The following is a 20,286-nucleotide window of genomic DNA, read 5'->3' as shown; positions in this document are numbered from 1 at the left end:
AACAGAAGGTCCAACAATAGAGGAGGAAAGAACGCCTTTTATCTATTTAAGTGACACTGCACATCCATAAACATTGATGGTCAGACCATTCTCCGCTGTCTAAAAGGAATCTATTCTATTTTCCACATGTCACAGAGCAACCATCACTTGTGAACCCGGCCTTTGCCTAGCTAACGTGCACCTGTAAATTTTACTTCTGCCGTTTTATACTCAACTCCAACAAGTCCCCCATCTCAGTATGTCAGCTACTGTGTGCAGGAAAAAGAAGCAAACAAAAAAACCCCTAACCCACATGCAAAACGGTGTTTGTATACAACTAAAGAGTAGCAACAGCTACTTCCTCAAGTCAAAATATGATGCAACATCTGCTTTTTAGAAGATGCCTTCATTTAGGTTTTTCCTGTCGAAAGGGAAAAGGAAGGAAGAGTAAGATAATAGTTATTTGTAAGCTATGTAGCTCAGTAATAGGGGCCCTTGGCAAGAGTACACACATTAACAACAAAATAGACAACAAGATTTCCTATTTTCTGGACAGGATGGGCCTGGAAGGAAATTTTATTTATACTGCCACCATCACCATGACAAGGCATGGAAGCTCTATCTGCCACAGGAGTTTCAGTTGTATTTCAGAGTTACTCAAGACCAACTTAGTCTTGGTCAAAGAAGTCTCTTATCCTAAGAAAAGTACAGTGGAAAGCAAATAGCTTGTACAGAATTTCTGTAAACACTGAAATTATGTGTTATAAAGTGACTTCAATGCTGTTTATGTTTTAAGTAACTTGTCTATTCATAGGCTATGCAATCTGACCTGCAACACTTCTGAAGTGAAGAGGTCACTATAAATACCTTACCTGCAAAAGAATAAGATCACTTGGCCCTTTTCAGACTGAAGGAGAAAGAATTGAGGGGAAAAAAAAAAAAAATCACCCTGTCTCAATACATTTAGATATTGCTGGTGAACAAAGTGACTAAATTTCCCCATTTAAAAGAAGCTTCTGAAGTATCTAAACACAGATTAACAACTGTGATCCAAAGTACATGTCAATCACAGCCTAAAAAGTCTTAAATCTCACCTTTGCACTTTGAACAAGGTGATGCCCTCATCTTCACTAAAATAGCAGTTATGACACACCGAAACATTTTTCTCTGGCAAATTTCTAAAAGGTGATTATGGAAGACAGTGACAACTTCTGCTTAGTTATTTTGAAGATATCTGGAGGTGGGATACAGTGCTCAGCGATCTACTTGAATTTCTAAGGAAGCATGCAATTCAGATGAAACATCCAGAACTTCCAATTTGCAGCCACCAAACTATCTGAGGCCAGACAAACATGACCATAAATGCCAATATTGTGTGCCAGATCAACCACGAGTTCAGATTTAACCTCGGATCAGATGTGAGCACAGGATGGTATTTCAAACTCTGGCTGATTTGGCAGAAATAGAGAGTGGGAATACCGATGACACCTGGCCACTCACAAATTAGTAAAGCAGACAAATATTAAAGCTTGCAGAGACAAAGTACTAGAAACAGGAAAAAGTCTATCAGCTTGTTCTGAATGACTTAATTCTATAAAGTATATCTTCCCCCAAATTCGATATGACATTAAACAGCTTGATGGGATTTCCTTGAGAAGATTAGAGTAGCAGTCCTATCACCCCAAAGAGGGAGAGATGGAGATAAGGGAGACCAATTCAATCCTTTGCAACTGATCCAACTATTGCAGGGCTTCAAAATAAGTTTCCAAGCCTGTCTCACAATTTTGTGCATCAGATAAACCACACAAGGATTTTGCAGTTCTCCTGATCTGCGAAGATTGTTCACATACTCGGAACAGGTACTAAACATATAACTAATATTTGGTTAAGCAACTGCCTGCTTAATTTCACTTGTCTAAGGCTTTAGAAATCAATGTGAAGGAAAAATTCAGGAGACAATGAAAACAGGGTTAAAACGCAACACTGACTTACTACGGGTAGAATGCAGATTAATTTGGCATCTTCTCCTTGCAATTTTTTTTTTTCTTTTAAAACAAAAATTTGGGGAGATCACTATTGGTTCAGATCTGAAACCACCACAACTGTAACGGAAGTAACTGTTACTTAAAATTAAACATTTTTAAATGCAAAACTAAGAGATATGACCAGCACACAGAACTGGCATTTCAAAAAAAAGCTGATGGCATTAAAGACTAGACAGACAATTAAGTTACAAGGACTAAAGAGCTCTGCTACTGAAACAGGGAGGAAAACGTTGTGGGAGTTTTAAACAGTCACCGGACAACCATGAGCCATAGCATGATGCTTTTATGAAAAAGTCACCAATGATACGTGAACAAATCAGGCATCTCAGCTGGGCAGGGTGCTGGGCCACCGTGTCTAGACCGTGCTTTTGCCAAGAATGGTCGGACCAGATGATCCTTGAGGTCCCTTCCAACCTGGTATTCCACGATTCTATGATCACAAGCCTCATAGAAGACACACGTGCTTACGTTAAGTATAAATCACTCATTTCAAATATTGTCGATAAATTCAGTTGTGTGGTGCTGAAGCATGATGAAACCAACTGTTCAGTTCAACCACACAGATCCAGACCAGCTACCTGATCTAACCTGCATCGCAGACCCACAGCCACTTCTGCAGTACAACCAAGGGTCAGTGCGGTTTGGTAACACTCTTAACTGACTACACAGCTTGCAAAAATACCTAAAACTAATGTGAGAATGGATTACTGGTGCTCTTGGAGAAACAGAACATGACAGAGAATTTTGTTTACTTAATCCTGTAAAACTAAGCCTAACAGGATATGACTCCTTTTAGTGTTTTTGCCAGGATGTTCTTATCAAGCTGCTGTGCCTCGTCTTTAAAAATCTGTGCCACCCTGTGACACTGTGCCCCAGTTCTCAAACCTGCCCCCTGTCCAGCCCCTAAGTACCAGATGAGCCTCTCCTTTCCCCCTCTCTGCAACCTCCCTGTGAGAACAGCCAATACCCTTCACCTTACCATGCCAAAAAGCCTCCAAACAGCCCTTAGGGGAAGGCACCATGGAGAAGAGAAAAATAGTTGTGCGAGGTAAACTAAAGAATTGTCATAATGTCAAATAAAAACTGACCACAGGGGAAAACGAGGCTAGAAACTAAAGGTGTTTTATAATAACCAGAGAATTGAGGTTTTGTAACAGCCTTCCAATAACAGCTGCAGGAGTCACATTTTGTGAACAGTCTGACAATAGCACCAAGAAAAAAAAAAAAAAGAAAAAACCACAAAAACAAGGCAAGTGGTGTGAGCAAAAATTAAGCCCTTTGGATAAGTACCACACACCTATGCCAGTTAAGGAGTCCCTTGCAATGATGTCCTGGAACAGCTGTGGTACACAGGGGACACCTCTTCAGACAAATACTGAAATAAGACGTGGTGCTATGCAGCTATCGCCTTGACTCTGGATCAAATCTAAATACAGTTGGTTAAGCCATATCAAAGCAAAAGCACCTCATTAATTTCTTTCCAGTCTTGGCATGGCAATGGTCTCATTCGATTAACAACCTCAAAAGGAAACAGGGCACTAAAGAGACGAATGATTTTTTATAGTTATCTGTCCAGAACATCAAGAGAGAATCAAATCCTTCCCAAGCTGAGGCTAAAGTCCAGACTATTCAAATTATTCAGAGCTATCCTGAGGCACTTCCTCTGCCACATGTCATCATTAACATGTATTAACTTCTGTCATTCAAGAACAGGCAGCTACCTGGAAGAAAGGAGGAGTACAGACAGCTTAGGCGGAAAGCCATTGGCAAACCACCACCCTGAGTAAGAAAGCTGTATTTCTGCTGTATCCAGGTAAAACAGGCTTCCTGTTTATTTACAGACAAGGTACGTGATTGCACCAAATACAATACTTACCTTGTTAGGAAGAAATTGGTTGCGGGGAAAAAAAAAAGGCAAAAAAAAAAAAGCCTAACAAGCTGGAATACCAGATCATTACTGGGTTTAACAAAAGCATCAATGTATTCCTAATGAGCAAGCTGTGGATAAATCAGGTCCTTTTTTGATTTGCCTTCCTCTCTCAAGAGGCTTGCTTTCACACAAGTGGATCTGTCATGTCACAGAACTGGCACACTGTCCCTGTGAATTGGGTTTGCACAGCAAGGTTTGGGGCGGGGGGGGGGGCACGCTACAGAGGTGGCTTCTGTGAGAAGCTGCTAGAAGCTTCCCACAGGTCCAATAGAGCCAATGCCAGCTGTCTCCAAGACGGACCTGCTGCTGGCCAAGGCTCAGCCCGTCAGTGACAGTGGCAACACCTCTGGGATAACGTATTTAAGAAGGGTAAAAAAAAAAAAAAAATCCTCACGCGACACCAATTGCAGCCAGAGAGAGGAGTGAGAATATGTGAAGAACCATGCAAACACCATGGAGGTCCACGGTGGAGCAGATATCCACCTGCAGCCTGTGGAGGACCCCATGCCAGAACAGGTGAATGTGCCCGAAGGAAGCTGCGACCCCGTGGGACGCCCCCACTATGGGGGACCCCTGCTGGAGCAGGCTGTTCCTGAAGGGCTGCACCCCAAGGAAAGGGCCCACGCTGGAGCAGTTCGTGAAGAACTGCAGCCCATGGGAAGTACGCATGTTGGAGAAGTTCATGGAGAACTGTCTCCCATGGGGAGCTACCTGCTACCCTGGAGCAGGGGAAAAGTGTGAGGAGTCCTCCCCTTGAGGAGCAAGGAGCAGCAGAGATAACGTGTGATGAACTGACCACAACCCCCATTCCCCATCCCCCTGCACTGCAAGAGGATAGGAGGTAGAGAAATCAGGAGTGAAGTTGAGCCCAGGAAGAAGGGAGGGGTGGGGAGAAGGTGTTTTAAGATTTGGTTTTATTTCTCATTACCCTACTCTGATTTGATCAGCAATCAGTTAAATTAATTTTCCCCAAGTCGAGTCTGGTTTTTGCCCGTGACAGTAATTGCTGAGTGATCTCCCTGTCCTTATCTCAACCCACAACCTTTCCTCCTATTTTCTCTCCCCCTGTCCAGCTGAGGGGGGCAGTGATAGAGCAGCCTGGGTCAGCCCACCACACCCTGCAATATCCTGCAGACCCCAAGCATGCAGTAGTAAATACATTACATGCTGCTTGGAGCAAACCTTTGCTGTGAAATAGGAATTGTACCTTCTTTGGATTTTATCTCTGGAATCCTTGCTCTGTCAGGGAAAGTGTTCAGAGTCCAAAAAGCTGATAAGGGTTCTCTGTTTCTTCTCACTCCAGATCATGGCTCTCCATTAACGCAGAAGAGCACTTCAGACACCATCCTTTGACATGGGATTACAGGGAGACAAGTTGGGAGAGGGGAGGGGGAAATGCTTTTCCTCTAGTAAAAACAACTTCTCATTTAATGGGTAAAACCTTTGACAATACCAAATCTCTCCTATAGTTTTTAAAATAGGTATTTTAAAGCAAAGGCATAATGCATCCATGGGCTTTTGAATTAACCTCGCTAACAATAATCCATGCATCAAGGTACTGTTAAAGCACACCTTGCAGACGAGGATGTGCACTTGCCAGTTCATTTCTGTAAATAAGCACCCCATGCTTTCTCCATTTCCCCCCAAATTTTTCTGCATGCATCCAAAGTTCCTAAGAATCACAAGCAATTTTTCATCAATACAACTCTCTCACTTTCAGAGGGTTCTCACAAGTGCCTATCACAATATCTTAACAAATTTATGGGAATATCCAGACAAAAATTATATCTTAATACTTTCTTCAAGTTCTCAAGAAATAAAACAATTACTGGTACAAAAGGAAACCCAAGCGCCATCTCTTTCAATTCAAAAAGAGCTAATCAGGTCCCCCAGTGATACTAGTAGGTATTTTAATCCAACATTGTCTAAAGCTTTTAGACAAATGAAAGTAAAAATCAAGACCCTAGCACAGCAGTTCATTTGTGAGAAGCTGCTTATTACTTTTGGATGAAAATAAAGTAATTAACAAGTATTTTAGACTTTTGCTTCCTTAAAAGTAGCTGTCCATTTGTCTACATGCCTTAACTAGAGAATGACTAAAGATGGCTGATAGATCTGTAAGTCTGAGATATAGTCAACTTTATGTTGAATCCAAAGAGGGAGGCAACATCTGAATGACAAGTTCAAAACAATTATTAAAACAGAAGGGGAGGGGGGGGGGAACAAGGAAAAAGACCATCTTTGATCTTTATTTCTTTTATTTGGTGACTAAAGGTTTTCTTCCTTTGTTTCCAGGCAGCAACACAGTTTTCAGTACAGAATGCTTAAGTAAAATATTGACTTCTCTTTGTCAGAACTTACATACGCCTCTTGAATATCCAGGTCTTTAGAGAGAGCAATTTTAGGATGAATAAACCACAGGTAATCTGCTTTTTCTGTGTGGGTAATTCAGATCACACAGTTCTTGGTTATCACAGAACAGCTGAACATTTCAGGTTGGAAGAGACCTCTGGAGATCATCTGATACAACCCTGCTGCTCAGGGGCAGGTCAAAGCAGCAGGTTGCTGTAGCCATAGGCCTTTGGATATCTTCAACGACCCCACAGTCTCTGAGCAACCTGTTCTAGCATTTGATCACCCTCACAAGGCAAAAAATTCTTCTCACGTCTGTCTCCAGATCTATTAATTTACCCACACAATGGGTGAGGAAAACGGGGCACACAAACAGAGAAGGAAGCTGATCACAGGTTGGATTTGCTGTTTCCATAGATCACATCTAACCTGTGGCCTACAACTCAGCCATGCCTGACTTAAGTTTGGTTTTGATGTTCACCCATACCCATACCTTCCTTACTGGCACACACACTGCCTTTCTGCACTCCTCCCCTGCCCCTCCTCATAAGAACACAAAGTCTTTGGCTTCTCATACAAATGTTGTCTTCAAAAACCAAGGTCTTTATAAAATGCAGCAATTGCATTACCACACTCCGATCACCACCACCTCGGCAGTACTACTAATGACTAGCAAAGCAGACATGATTCTATCAGCACATGAGGAACACAAAGGATGCTGCCAACATGGGCGCTGCCAGGCAGCTCAGGAACCTGAGCATTTCTGTTGTCAGAAGAATCTGTGACACACATGCTGACATGACTTCACGAAACATGTTAAAAATAGCACCCCAGAAAGAATGAACCACTTCTGTGGGCAATGACAAGGGCACCAGGTAAGTGGGCTACGCTAAGACATCGAAAGAAAGATCTGGGATACAAGTCATTTCGGGCTGAACACCATGAAGCAAAAGAACAGCACTGCACAAGTTTTGTTTCATTTTTAGTAACCCGTGTAGGACAACCTAATCTCACTGTTACTTCAGAAATTATTTCTGACAGTGAAGCAGAAGTGGTCTTCACTATTCTACTATTGGAAGTGCTTGAGAAGTCTTACATACCTGTTTCTGAAGAAATAGGAGTACCCATTTTATCCTTAGGAATGCCTGACAAATGATCCCTACCTAGACCTAGTGTTTTTGTTTCAGATTCTAGAGGCTCCAACAAGTGCTCGAAAATAAAACCTAAGAGAGATTCTTTTTCATATTTTAGATCCTCCTGAAAAAAGAGACAAGATTACACATTTATTGTTGTAATAACAGATGGGCAACTCTGGAAGAGAGGGTATGGAAAGAGGTACACCTGGAATTACATAGAAAAGTTTTAATCACTGGAATTTTGTTTCAGCTGCAAACACAGGTCAGTTTTAGGAAAGAAAATACCACAAAATAAGACTATTGGCATCAATACTCATATCTAAAACATATAAAAGTTTAAAAAGCTCATACAGTCAATTTCTAGGACAATCAAAAACTAACAGAAAACTTAATATCCAAAATAAATGGAAGCCACTGGTTTTCCATCATTCTACCTCAAACAGTAGGAAAGAACAGAAGTACGTCCTAGCCTCCTACATCCTTTCTGCCTTCAGGCTATTAAGAAAAGCAAAGGCAGCAAGTCTAAAATACAGCTACAGTGGACTCTGCCAGAAAAAGAGATATGAGGAAGCGCGTATGAAACATTCTGCCTACCAGATGCAGACAATTCACCTAAGGGAGAATGCTGCTTGGTTTCAAAAGAAAAGGACTTCTTTCAGCAAGAAACACAGAGTGGCAGAGCTCTGCAGCCTAGGAAATGCCAAGATCACTTTAAAGACGGACTTTCACAAAACTTACGTGCAGCATGTCATCCTCTCTCTAGCCTTGTCTTGGGAACTTGTACCTGTGGAATGCATCAGGAGATGCAAGTAATATATATAGTATGCAAGTCTTGAGTAAAGGTTATGACCCAAGGGTACCACAGCTCTAAGCATTAAACGTGTCCTGTTTAAACACAAGGTAACAGGCTCAGCTGAAACACTGCTCTTGAGTTTCTGATTTTCCTGATTTTCCTTCAGAGTTCTACAGTTTTAATCCTCTAAACTGTGCACTAAATAGGTTCCCATTTCCTTTCAACAGCTATGTATATGTGTATATACACACAATGTATACACACGCAAGTGGCTGAAGTCTTGGACTTTTTCCTACTTCCACAATCACAGAAATTAAACAATGGTATGGACAATATATTTACTGAGATCTTGAAATGGGGCTCTCTGAGCAAATTTACTTTTTTAATCACAGAACTATTTCTCACAGAACAAGTGATGAATACAAATATGAAAACACTACCCTACTGCCTTACTAGGCCATTTCTGCTTAACTCTACTGACATTTTCCTTGATAATTATTGTAAAATACACTCCACACGGATCTAGTATGGTACCCAGAAATAATGTAAAAACCACAAGATCAGGAAAAAACCCTACACTTACTTTCAAAAGAACCCACTGACAAAGACTGATAATGATGTTTTAAAGCAGTAACCCATCTTCCCCAGCAACTAAGAAACAGGATTCAAACTTGCAGCAACTCACAAATTCAGCAACTCCTCTGAAGTACTAAATAATTTCAAACCTTATTATGATAGGATTGACTTCTACTGTAAAACCCCAAATTATGAGGCATGAAGCAAGTTAAATTGATTTAAAGCGTTCTAAAATGCCATTGCTTAAACCCAAAGCCTTCAAAAGGCCACCAGTGTTTCAGTTAAGATTGTTTGGGTTTTTTTAAACTGGAAAGCATGTTCCAGGACTTTGAACTGACCGTACCAGTGAAATGATCTGAACAGACACTTTCTAATTTTCACGTCTATTATTGTAAGAATTGTCCTCATTACTCCAAGTTTCTCTATAAAGAGATCATGTCCAAGTTATCCTCTTCACTAAAACGTTTATAGCTGAATAATCTGACCCTAGTTGTTTCCAAAGAGATTTTTTTGTCTAGTAAATATTCATAGAAATAATCAAAAAATATAATGTTTCAAGTATCACGTTGTTGTTAACTGTTAAAACTCCAATCAGTTCATAAACTACAGAAAGTCCTGTGAAAGACCTTAATAGAAAGGCTTATTCTTTTCTAGAGCATGTTTTGCAGCAACTAGATTAGGCGTAAAAGGGACAAAAAGTAACGTAACTTTTCATTACCACATTGTTCCACACATATGTGCTGACCGAAAGATAGGATTTGTTACTAACAACTTTAATAAATAGTAACATGAGATGAGTCAACATCTTGAAAGTTAACTTCTTTTCAGAGTTTACTTATTTGGACTTTCTGTATACAGAGAGCCTCGCTGGTCTCGGGGCACACTACACTATTCCTAATCAAGCCATTTCCAAACCTTCTTCCTGTTAGTATACTGTCTCATTTGTGCTGACAAAACTGCTACTGGGACTAACTATATTATCTTTTAAGCTACATCACCTAAATTATCAAATTTTTAGTAGGACTGGACCTACAAGTGCATCAGCAAAACTTTACAATAGAGTCTGAGAGGAATGAGAAAACTGGCCATTTTAATATGGAATGACACCCACATGAGTCAAAGTTAACATTTTAGATGAAATCAACAGCACTGGGCTCCAAGACTTACATGTCCTTAATTATTAGCTTTATTTTATCAATTTTGTGTGGGGAGAAAACCAGAACACATTCAATCCAAAGCAAATGTAGACAAAAATCACTTAGCATACCACCAATCACTAAAAATGCAGTCATGTTCTGATGCACACCTTGAAGAAACTATAATAAAGGTCAGAATTAGTGGACACGGGGATCAGAACCATACATCCATTTATCATCAGTGGGGCTTTTGTAAAGGGAAAGTGAGCTTTACAAACGTTAGTCCTCTAAAGGAAGTAACCATATGGAAGAGAAGATCCTACTGACAGTCTGGGGTTTCCAAAAGGCTTTGGAAAGGTTCCCCTTAAAAGTGTTTCAGGACAACCATGTAACTATTGCAAAAATAAATATGTGACTAGAAGACAGAGTGAATGGCCAATTCTCACAGCAGAAGGAAACCACCAGGAGTTCTGCAGGAATCTGTGCTAGAACTATGATACTCACATTTCACTAATAAGTAACCTGGGTAAAGGAGTGAGCAGTAAAATAAAGTTTCTGGACTGTATTGACTTATTCTGGGTAACATGGACAAGGGTATCGTGGAGAACTGTAAATATCAAGCAAGTGGACTACAGAATGGCACATGCAATTCAGGGTATGAAAATGTAAAGAGCAATGAGGACTGTCCTAATTTTATATATGCAAGGATAAGCTTGGGGCTGACCACTACCTCTCAGGAATGCGATCTTGGCACTGTGAGAAACTGTTCTATGAAAACATCATCTGAATACTTATTAGTTACAAAAGGAAAGCAAATGTTTAGAGCATTCCTATGAAGAAAGGGAGAGAATATCATTCCACCACGTAAGCTTAAGGTATGTACAAACCTTGAGTATGATGCATAGTCGTCCTAGCTCGCACCTCTCAAAGAGGAACAACTAGAAAACATTCAATTAAGGTGAACAAGGGCCATCAAACGTATGAGAAGATTTATGTCCAAAATATAAGCTACAAATCTTTCAGCTGGGAGAGAGAAGTGCAAGGAGAGGTAACAGAAGGCTGTAAAAAACCTAAGTGACAGCCAGGACAGGCAGGATTGAATGTTTACTGCCTCTTCCAGTACAGCACATAAAGATCGTCAAATAAAATCAGAAGCAGGTGCAAAACAAAGGCCATTACTTGCAGTGTGGGCAGCAGAGCTGGTGAACTCCTTGCCACAGGATGGTACACATGCTATGCTAAAAGAGAGTCATTGAACTAAAAACCATTGGAAACTGGGAGAATATGCAAAGGAAGCATAATTTATGCTTGTCCTGTCATTCCCTCCTTAAGGTACGCACTATCACATAAAGATGACATCTGACCTGACCCACTATATGCACCCTTCTGTTCTTAAAAAATTTAATAAAAATTTTAAAAAAAAATCATTATTTGAAACTTTATTGGTAAGCCTTTGTAGAAGTCAATGCTTTGTAGAAGCAAATATCCTAGTTACAAATAGTTCAAACAGCTAACCAAGATAATGGCATCTTTTGAATCTAAAAATGCATTCTCTCCAACAGATATATATTTAGAATGCTTGTAAGTAATTTTCTGTACAAGGGAAATATTAAGTGAAAATCTGAAAACACCTCTTCAATATTCTCAACTGTACGCTTATTTAAAAACTGGTGCAGACACAAATCTTTTTGCTCAGGAAAGAAATGAAGTACCTATTTTGGGCTTCTCCTTACTCTTTGTATGGTCTAGCCAGCATTACCTCCCTTATCATGAAGCGGAGGCACATGCGTGTCAGGTCCTGGCTAGCAACTGAGGGAAAGGACTACAAATTCCTCAGTGGGAGAAGGCAGCACCACAGCATGAAAGGACGCAGCAGCAGCTCCAAGCTAGACTTGTTCAATTGCTGCAGATCTGCACCCTTCTTCACAAGCATGAATTTGAAGGAAAAAAAAAAAGCCACCCCAAAATCTTCACTTTGGAATTGCTGTTGCTCCCATTCCTCATTATTTACCTTGCTCCTCTCTCAAATTCCTGCTCCTCCTAAAAGAATGGTTTAGCTGCTCATAAAAACAAAACTAAATCATCACACTTTACCCTTAAATATATCAGGTTAAAATACCACTAACTTGAATTCTCTAATACATAACCTGTACATCCTGGTAGTAGTTCAGTGTCATCTACATGAGTAGTTCAAGACATCTTTGCAGCAAGTATAAAATGAACAACAAACTCTTACAATACTGTTTTCATAAGCTTCCATAAAAAAGGCTGAATTTAAAAAAAATAGAAATAGCTTTAATGTAATGAGAGATAAGGTTCTTGTAATAGCTTGATCTTTATCTTGCAACAAAAAGCTTTTCAGAATTAAGTGTTCTGGACAGTCTTGAAGCTGCTCAAGTAATCTCTAATAGAGGGTTCTTAATTTTATTTTACTGCTAGGAGGCTACACTGCTTACAAGAAGATTACAATACTTCCAAAAAAATCCATGAAAAGACATGCCTTTTTTCCAAATAACAGAACAGCTTGGATGACCCTGTCCAAATGCTTTGTTTTGAAAAATATTTTTAGAGATAATTGCTAGGCATCACTAATGACATCTCATAATGTTTGCCCTTTCTTCAAATGTTTCTGCAAAAAAAAAAACCAACCCCACTACTTCAAAATAGCAATATAGCAAAAAATTAACAAAACAGTATTAAGTATCCCTGTTATATTCTATTCTCCCATTTAACAGTCACCTGATAAGCTGCACTTTTCTGAACTTCAAATGGTTTAAGTTAACCATATCTCTCAATACCTCAAAAAAAATCGATTTATATGTAATAACAGTTCTTAAATGCATAACTGAGTTTCACTGACTCTCCTCCCACTTCCTGACAAAATGCTCAAAGGTTATATTAACAGGAAAGGATAAGCACATGCACATACAGGCACAAAATGCTTATATTCACAGATATCAAGTTTTCACACCCATGGTCGTCTACCGCATTAGCGGTGAGCCTGGCATCCTGTGGTTTTATCCCATCCTTTTATCCTGTCCTGTACCAGCATCCTGTACTTTTATCCTGTACTACCAAATACCAAAATACTGTGAAATACTTTTGAGGTAATGTTAATGAGATCTCAGTGAGCTGTGAGCAAGGACAGGGGTCACAATTAACCCACTCCCAGTCTTACCTCACCAGAGGATTAGAAGCAGCACAGAAGAATTTTACCCCAGAGTGGGAGCAGCAGTATTAGGTAGTACCGAGATGCCCTTCCTCTCCCAGAGCTGCTGTAAGGTACAAGTGCTCATTGCTCCATTACAAATAAAACAGAAGAAATGCTGCCTGCATTCTCTACATCAGCTTGAGTCACATCCAAGTTGCAGACTCACTGTTTGGCCTTAAAAAGCCAAATAAACTTTATAGCCTCAGTTCCTCTGCTTCCGTCTTAAAGCAGGGGATTAAGATGGATCTCTGAAGACAGCCTCAAGATCTACAGATGAAAAATACACCAAAAATTACAGAGAAACCTTCATATTTACAATACTACATATAGGGATATCCAGTGTCATGGGTAGATATACTTCTATTCAAGGTTTTGAACATGGGTGCCAAGTATTATGTATCTACAGTAATAGGCAAAAAACCTACTGCTTCAAAATAACAATATAGTAAAAAAATACTATAGTAAAAAAATATTCTATTCCTCCTTTTAATAGCCACCTAATAAGCTATATTTTTTAAGTATTTCTGTACTTTCCCCAGCCTCGATGCAAAAAGGCTGGACTAGAACAGAGGTTCTCAAACAGCCTATGCTACCTCCTAGAGGCATGGCATCTTCATAGATTAGCAGGGAATAGCCTCCTTTAACCAGATTTTTTTAAAGTTTTTCTTTGTATTTCTTCAGGAAAACTTCTGCTACGTCCCTGAAACATTTGAGAGGGGAGGCTGCCGGGGAAAAAGGCTAGTGAGCAAGAAGGCAACATATAACTTGGGGTGGATGGAACACAGGACCAACAAAAAACACCTCCACACTTCATATGGACTTCTATCACAATGAAAGTAAACTGAACAGCTCTTATTCGTTTCATCACTGTTTTTTTCCTAGATATGAAAATTCAACAGTTCATGGTTTGTTGATAGGGTTTTTTTTCTCCCCATTCCTACAATAGGTTTTTCTGTTCTTACACTTCAAGTAGTAAGATCCATGTTCCAAGCAGAATAGCTCCTACAGCCTCTTTCCTCTCTAAGAAGAGACTGAGACAGAAATCTTTCGTTAGCATTATCCCTGCACTCACAGCTATTATACTTTGGGTTTTTTGAACTGTTTTCAACATCTTGTTTTGTTCAAGCTACTGTAAAAAAAATACAGAGAGAGACTTTTATTCTTTCCAGCAGCTTTGTAACACACTATGAATATGCAGTGCCCTAAACCAGGATAATTTATTTCATGTAGACCTAAATCAACTCAGAAATTGGACGAAATGATAAGCTTTCACAGATACACGTACTTAACTACAAAGCACACTGCACTCTATGACCACCTGTTTCAGCACAGCTTTATAATTACGTGTCTCAATTCAGCAGCACAGGTATAAGTCAAAAAGTACACAAAGTTCAGCAAACACATCTGCATTGTGCAACAACTGGTGCATTATCCACTAAATTCAATCACCTCTTGCTCTCCATTTCCTTTCTAGATGCTGATGATGAGCCACACAAGCCTACAAGTGAAACTGGTTCAAAGCAAGTCCAACAACACGAAGATACTTTGACGGGCACTGAGACATCCCTAATTGCTGAGAAAAACCATCTTCTCTTCAACTCTCACAATTAACTTTTTGAAAAACAACTTTAGAATTCCCACTTCAGAAAATACTCTTTAGTTAAGAAGTGAATCTGCAACAGAATAACTTTTTAGCAACTATAATTTTTGTTTCAAATCAAGAACAGTCCTTGCAATAGTTTTCCTCACACAAAAAGTTGTGGGCTTTTTTAATAATAAAACACACACACACACATTTTAAAGATACAAGTCAAGGATAGACAACATGGCAGTTTCACCATAACCTGAAGCCATCACCACCACTGAAAGAATCAGTCTTCTCCCCTCCCAGCTCAAAGTCACGTCCTGCAACATCACAGGCATCCACAAAGTGAGTCATTCCCAGAAACTAATACATATTAAAAGACAGGGGGAAAAGGCAAAAAAAACCCCCCATTTTAGCTCAAATGAGTTAATTCCAGTCCCCCACACTGCTCAGATGCTCTATTTGGCACAAGGGAGGGGGAGAAACACAAGACTTACTCCATCAGAGCACTGTTACCTTGAAGCAGTTATGAAACTGCAGCCCAAGACACAAAGCTAAACAATTAACCTTTTACAAGAGCCTTATTAGTTCCACAATGAACACCAAGGAGATAAAGTCATTGGGACAAATCCGTTTTACAAAGTCAATTACTTGCTTGTTTGGTTTATCAACGCCGAGGTAATGAAATTATAGGACAGTTCACAGGGTGACTACCACACCACAGCAAAACCATCCCAAATATAAATATTGATCCCTACCACAGCCTGCAGCAACTCTTCATAAGGCCTCTCTCAGAATGCCTGGAGAAAGCAGGTTTAGACACCCAGGAAATAAAAGCAGCTCAAATTTTACTCAGGATTAGAGCGACAAAACAAGTTAAATCATGCTGTTCTTCAAGACAGTGGTATTGAAAAGGCCTTTCAAAAGTTTATTTAAAAATAAAAACAACCTAAGAGTAAAATCTTAATGGCTTGCCAAAAAAAGCTATCCTGCTAAAAATCTGACATTAGGTAACACATTTTGAGTTTTCTCAAAACAGTAAAGCAGTATAGAACTATTTTTATGTTCCAATCTTCACTATGGCAAAAATAAACACTGATTTTTTTTTTCCTTTAATTTACTCTATGGGCATATACCACAAAACTACAGCACAGAACAAATGTTACAGACCGTCGGCAATTCCCAGATTTTTGGTGCCAAACCTCACTTGAAGAGAGCCATGAACGTTTCGCACTCCCATTCCTCCCCCTCTGCTGGCGCTCCCTACTCTATCAAGTACCAGCAGTCTTTGGCAGTGCATTTGTAGGAGGAAGTAGCGGGCACCAAAGGCGCAACCTCCCTGCTATAAGCATTTCACTCTTGCTTCAGACTAGCTCTAGTCCACTCTCATAAAACAATGTGGCTGAAGGACATCTTCCCACCTAATTTTTACCAAAAAAGGCATCTCCTCTGTGCCTTTCGGGTGCTCTGGTTTGCATTCCAAATAGGTCTTGAAGTGAGGAAGACAGGCATGTGATTTGGCTAAAAGTTCACTCCAACACAGTCTTCTCACTTCCGTCATGCTGAAATAGTTAGCAAGTCCACCTGGACCTCACCAGCTCTGCCCAGGGCCACAAAGGCATCTCTATGCTGGACTCTCTAGCACAGGTAGGACAAAACACAATTCCAGAACAAAAATGTTAGCTGGTCCTACATGGAGGGAGCAGAGGTCTTGGCAGAGCTTATTCAGTTTGGCCCTGTACTGTGCCTCACTGGTTGGAAAACCTGCTCTAAATTAGTATCAAAATAAACATCTCTTATCAAAGTCTAGATATTCCGGCTCATTACAGGAGTCAGAAGCTAGCAGTGCTGGAAATTTTCTCTTCTGAAGACAAAGGTCTTCTCTTAGCTTCCAAAAAGATATATGAGCTTTGGTTTGTTTGGCTTTTTATACTGAAGTATTCTGAAAACAAGAAGTTGTGGCTAAACAATCGGTACTTTGCATCATCACAAGGTTTTAATTTATTCCCAACATCTGGTTCAAATGCTGGAACAGGTATGGCTGAATACATACAAAGTTGAGTGAAGACTACTCAGAGGATTTTGCTGGAAACGAGTCGCACAAGAGGCATACAAATAAACAACTAGAACACCACAATGAAGCATGGGAGCGCTCCAGTAGTCCTGACTGCAATCTGCACAACACCTCAACTCTTTATTCAAAAAGAGCCTGCAGAACAGAACTCAACCTGGAGACTGCAGGCACACTATTAAACCGTATGCTAAAAATTGGACTACACTGACATTTTAAAATCCATTAAAACAATTATGAGGCAGAAATCATTCTTTCATTTCCATTCATTGCCATGCTTGGTGATTTCCACTTAGTTGACTCATTTTTGTACCAACAGCGTAATAAAATTTACCTTGTGTTTTGGGAAGTATGGTTTGATACAGCTTTGTAAGAATCTAGCGCTAATTGCAGAACGATATGCAGCAGGCCCTCCACACATCTGACAACGCTGGCTAGAGGGAAAGAAATGAGTAATGTTTAACGGCATGCCTATTTGGAAACCAGGTACAATCCATATAGCCATATATTCTAAAGTCAGGTTTTCATTTTCTGCCATTCTGTAAGGATATGTGAAGATCAAACATAAGGCTAGTAAAGCGTTTACAAGTTTGACAACATTTCTATGGCTTTTCCTGCTTCTGTCAGTCCCTTGAAAGCAAAGTTAACAGCACTGAGCATCACTGCTGATGGTGCCATACCATTCTGCACAGCATCTCAACTAAGTCACATCAGTTCTCCCAAGAAGCAGCTGCCAAGAACTACAGAGAAGGTAAAACAGTATTCAAGAGAAAGAGCGATTTTCTTTCCCGCTGCCTCCCACGCTTCACCAGAACAAAAATAAAACAAGAAATCTTGAGTTCTGGAGAAAGGTTACAGAAGTAGAGTTGTCTTATCTCTCTGATCCCCTGCTCCTTAAAAACAACCCCAAGATTACAAAATGTCTTCAACAGCAGTAACGCCTCCCTCTTGCAACAGTCAGGACTCTGCAAGACAAGGCAGAGAAACCTTTCTTTACAACAGAAAGAACTAACTCCTCAGCTGCACAACAGGTAGCATCTGGAGGGCAGAGATAAATCCTCCAAAGAGGTTCTTGAGCCTGTGCCCTGTCAGAAGCCACAGGCATGTTCGCCAGCAACCAAGATTGCAAACAGCCAGGATTTAGCACCAACACAGCATTTGTCCTGTCAATTTTTCTTCTACTTACTCCTTACTAGCGGGTATAGAAGTAAGATTCCATTGTTGAGTACTTCTTTTACGTACAAAACTAAGTTAAACAGAACCGTACAAGCCATTTAAAATGTTGTATAAAACCCCTAAATAACCACCATATAGCGAACGTAAAAAAGACGCAGTGAATAAAAGGGGTTTTTCTCAGATTGCAAAGCACAAGCATTCTTAAAAGGTCAGTAGTTTCAGCGATAGGAATCGGCATCAAGCATTCCTGGCCTGCTGAGCATTTATTGTTCTGCCTTCAAACACAGTTACTACAGCCTTTTTAATCTCAAAACTGTGGTTAAAAAGGGGTTCCTGGCAGCCTATGTACCAAAATGCCTTCTTTCTCCAAGAACAGAGGGATGCAGGAAAGACAAAGGGGGAAATTACTGCAAAAATGAAATTTAGCAGTATTCAGAGAAACTTTCCAACAACGCTTGGGCCACAGAACATCATCCCAAAGGGTGGAGCAGGAACCAAGCACTTGGGACACTGCATGACTTGCAATGGGAAAAAAGAATTAGAGCCCCATTTTCACGCTCGCTGTGACCTTTCAGCGCATAAAAGCGGAGCCCGGTAACTTTTCCTCTTTGGCCTCAACTCCAAAAAACAACGTTCAATAGTTTATTCTTTTCCCACGATGCAAATTTAGGTCACCCACCCCGAAACACCCAGGGAAGACAAGGTGGGGGGGGGCGCAGAACAAAAAGGGAAAAAAAAAAAAAAAAACAAAACAAAGCGTTACACCCCAGCGCTACAATGACTCTGCAGGAGCAGAGGCGCGGAGCCGAGCGCGCTTTCGGGGCGGCGGGCTCGGACCCTCACGTTTGCCGCCTGCCCCCCCCAACTCCCGGGGTACGGGGAACCGCTAAATGGCTGACACCGACTACTCCGACAGACCGGCGCCCCCCAGCCCTTCCCACCCCCCCGAGAAGCGGCTGCCCCCGGGGCCGCTCCCCGCAGCGACGGCCCGGGCGGGGCGGAGCGGAGCCGGTGCGGGCCCGGCACGACGGGAGGCCCGGGCCGGCCCCGCTCTGCTCTGCCGTGGGGGCGGCGGGGTCGCGCCGCCGCCGCCGGGGGTGGGGGGGGAAGGCCCGTGACGGCAGGCGGAGGCGCAGGCCGGGCCCGGGCCCGGGCCCGGAGCCGGGGCAAGGCCGCTCACCGGCGTGCTGGTCCCGCGGCCACAGGTAGTAGGTGGCGGGGATGACGATGAGCCCCACGAAGCTGGTGAGGAAGTAGAAGAACGTGTTGCCGCTGTCGTCGTACTGGAACTGCTGCCCCGCCATGGCCGCTCAGCGCCGGGCCGGGCCGCGCCGGCAGCCCACACGCACACACCCCCCCGCCGCTGCCGTCCCCGCCGGCGGCCCGGTGCGAGGGGCCGAGCAACAGCCGCTTCGGGATCCCGCGAGAACGAGCGCTCCCCACACACACACACCCCGCCTCCTGCCGGGCGCCGCCGCGGAAGGAGACGTGTCACTGTGCAGCCACCATAGCCATTGTGGCGTCACGGGAGGCGCGCGCCCGCGTCCTCCCCACCCACCCACGCCCCCGCCCGGCCGCTGATTGGCTGAGCCAAAGCTCCGCCCCTCGCCATGCCCGCGCCGCGAGAGGCGCCTGAGGAGAACCGGAAGGGGGGGCCGTTCCGTCCCCTCATGTCCCCGTCCCGGTCCCCGTCCCGAGGGGCGTCGTGACCCGGCCCGGCTCCCGCGGGCGGACGGCCGACCGAAAGCGATGGCCTGCAGGGAGCCGCCTCTTCCCCGCAGGATGGCGCCCCGGCCCCGGGGTAACGCCTCGGCCGCCGCCGCCGCCTGTGCCCTGCCCCTAATCCCCGCGCGAAACGGGCGTCCCCCGCAACTGCTGGGGCCTGGAGGCCGGAGAGGGCCGTGACCGGCATCTTGTGGTGTGCAGGGGAGATCGTGGGGTCGGTGCTGGTTCTGTCCCAGGTGGGACCGAAGCTGGGCCGCTCTGCGGGAGCAGCGGGGGTTTGCGCTGGGTGTGGGGTCTGCGAGGGCAATGGGAGCGGGGAAGGCTGCGGGAATACAGGCGGCTAGGGAAGAGAGGAAGGCAATGAGGTGGAAGCCAAGAAGCAACATTCGGGGATAAATAAGGGATCAAGAAGCACAGTGTTCTTAAGACGTCTGAGAACTTGGATAAGGAAAGTAGTTCTCACATATGAATTCCAGCATTTGGAGAGTGGACCCTGCGCAGCGATGTGAGGGCAAACATTTAAAATGTGTCTAATCCTTAGTTTAGTTGCAGGAATTATCATATCTACAAG

General features: G+C 42.4%; 1 protein-coding gene across 1 annotated transcript in view; it reads right to left on the bottom strand.

The window, feature by feature from the left end:
* SEC63 (SEC63 homolog, protein translocation regulator) overlaps positions 1 to 19,539 on the bottom strand; it is a 63,376-nt gene extending 43,837 nt beyond the window's left edge. The window contains exon 1 of the mRNA XM_074581002.1: positions 19,171 to 19,539. Coding sequence (XP_074437103.1) covers positions 19,171 to 19,294 — 124 coding nt within the window. The 5' untranslated portion in view covers positions 19,295 to 19,539. The remainder of the gene's footprint in view (positions 1 to 19,170) is intronic.
* Positions 19,540 to 20,286: the final 747 nt, after the last annotated feature.

Source organism: Larus michahellis, chromosome 3, assembly GCF_964199755.1.
Source record: "Larus michahellis chromosome 3, bLarMic1.1, whole genome shotgun sequence".
NCBI classification, from domain to species: domain Eukaryota; kingdom Metazoa; phylum Chordata; class Aves; order Charadriiformes; family Laridae; genus Larus; species Larus michahellis.
Note: the sequence above shows the minus strand (reverse complement) of the source record. Positions and strands in the feature narration are given on the sequence as shown.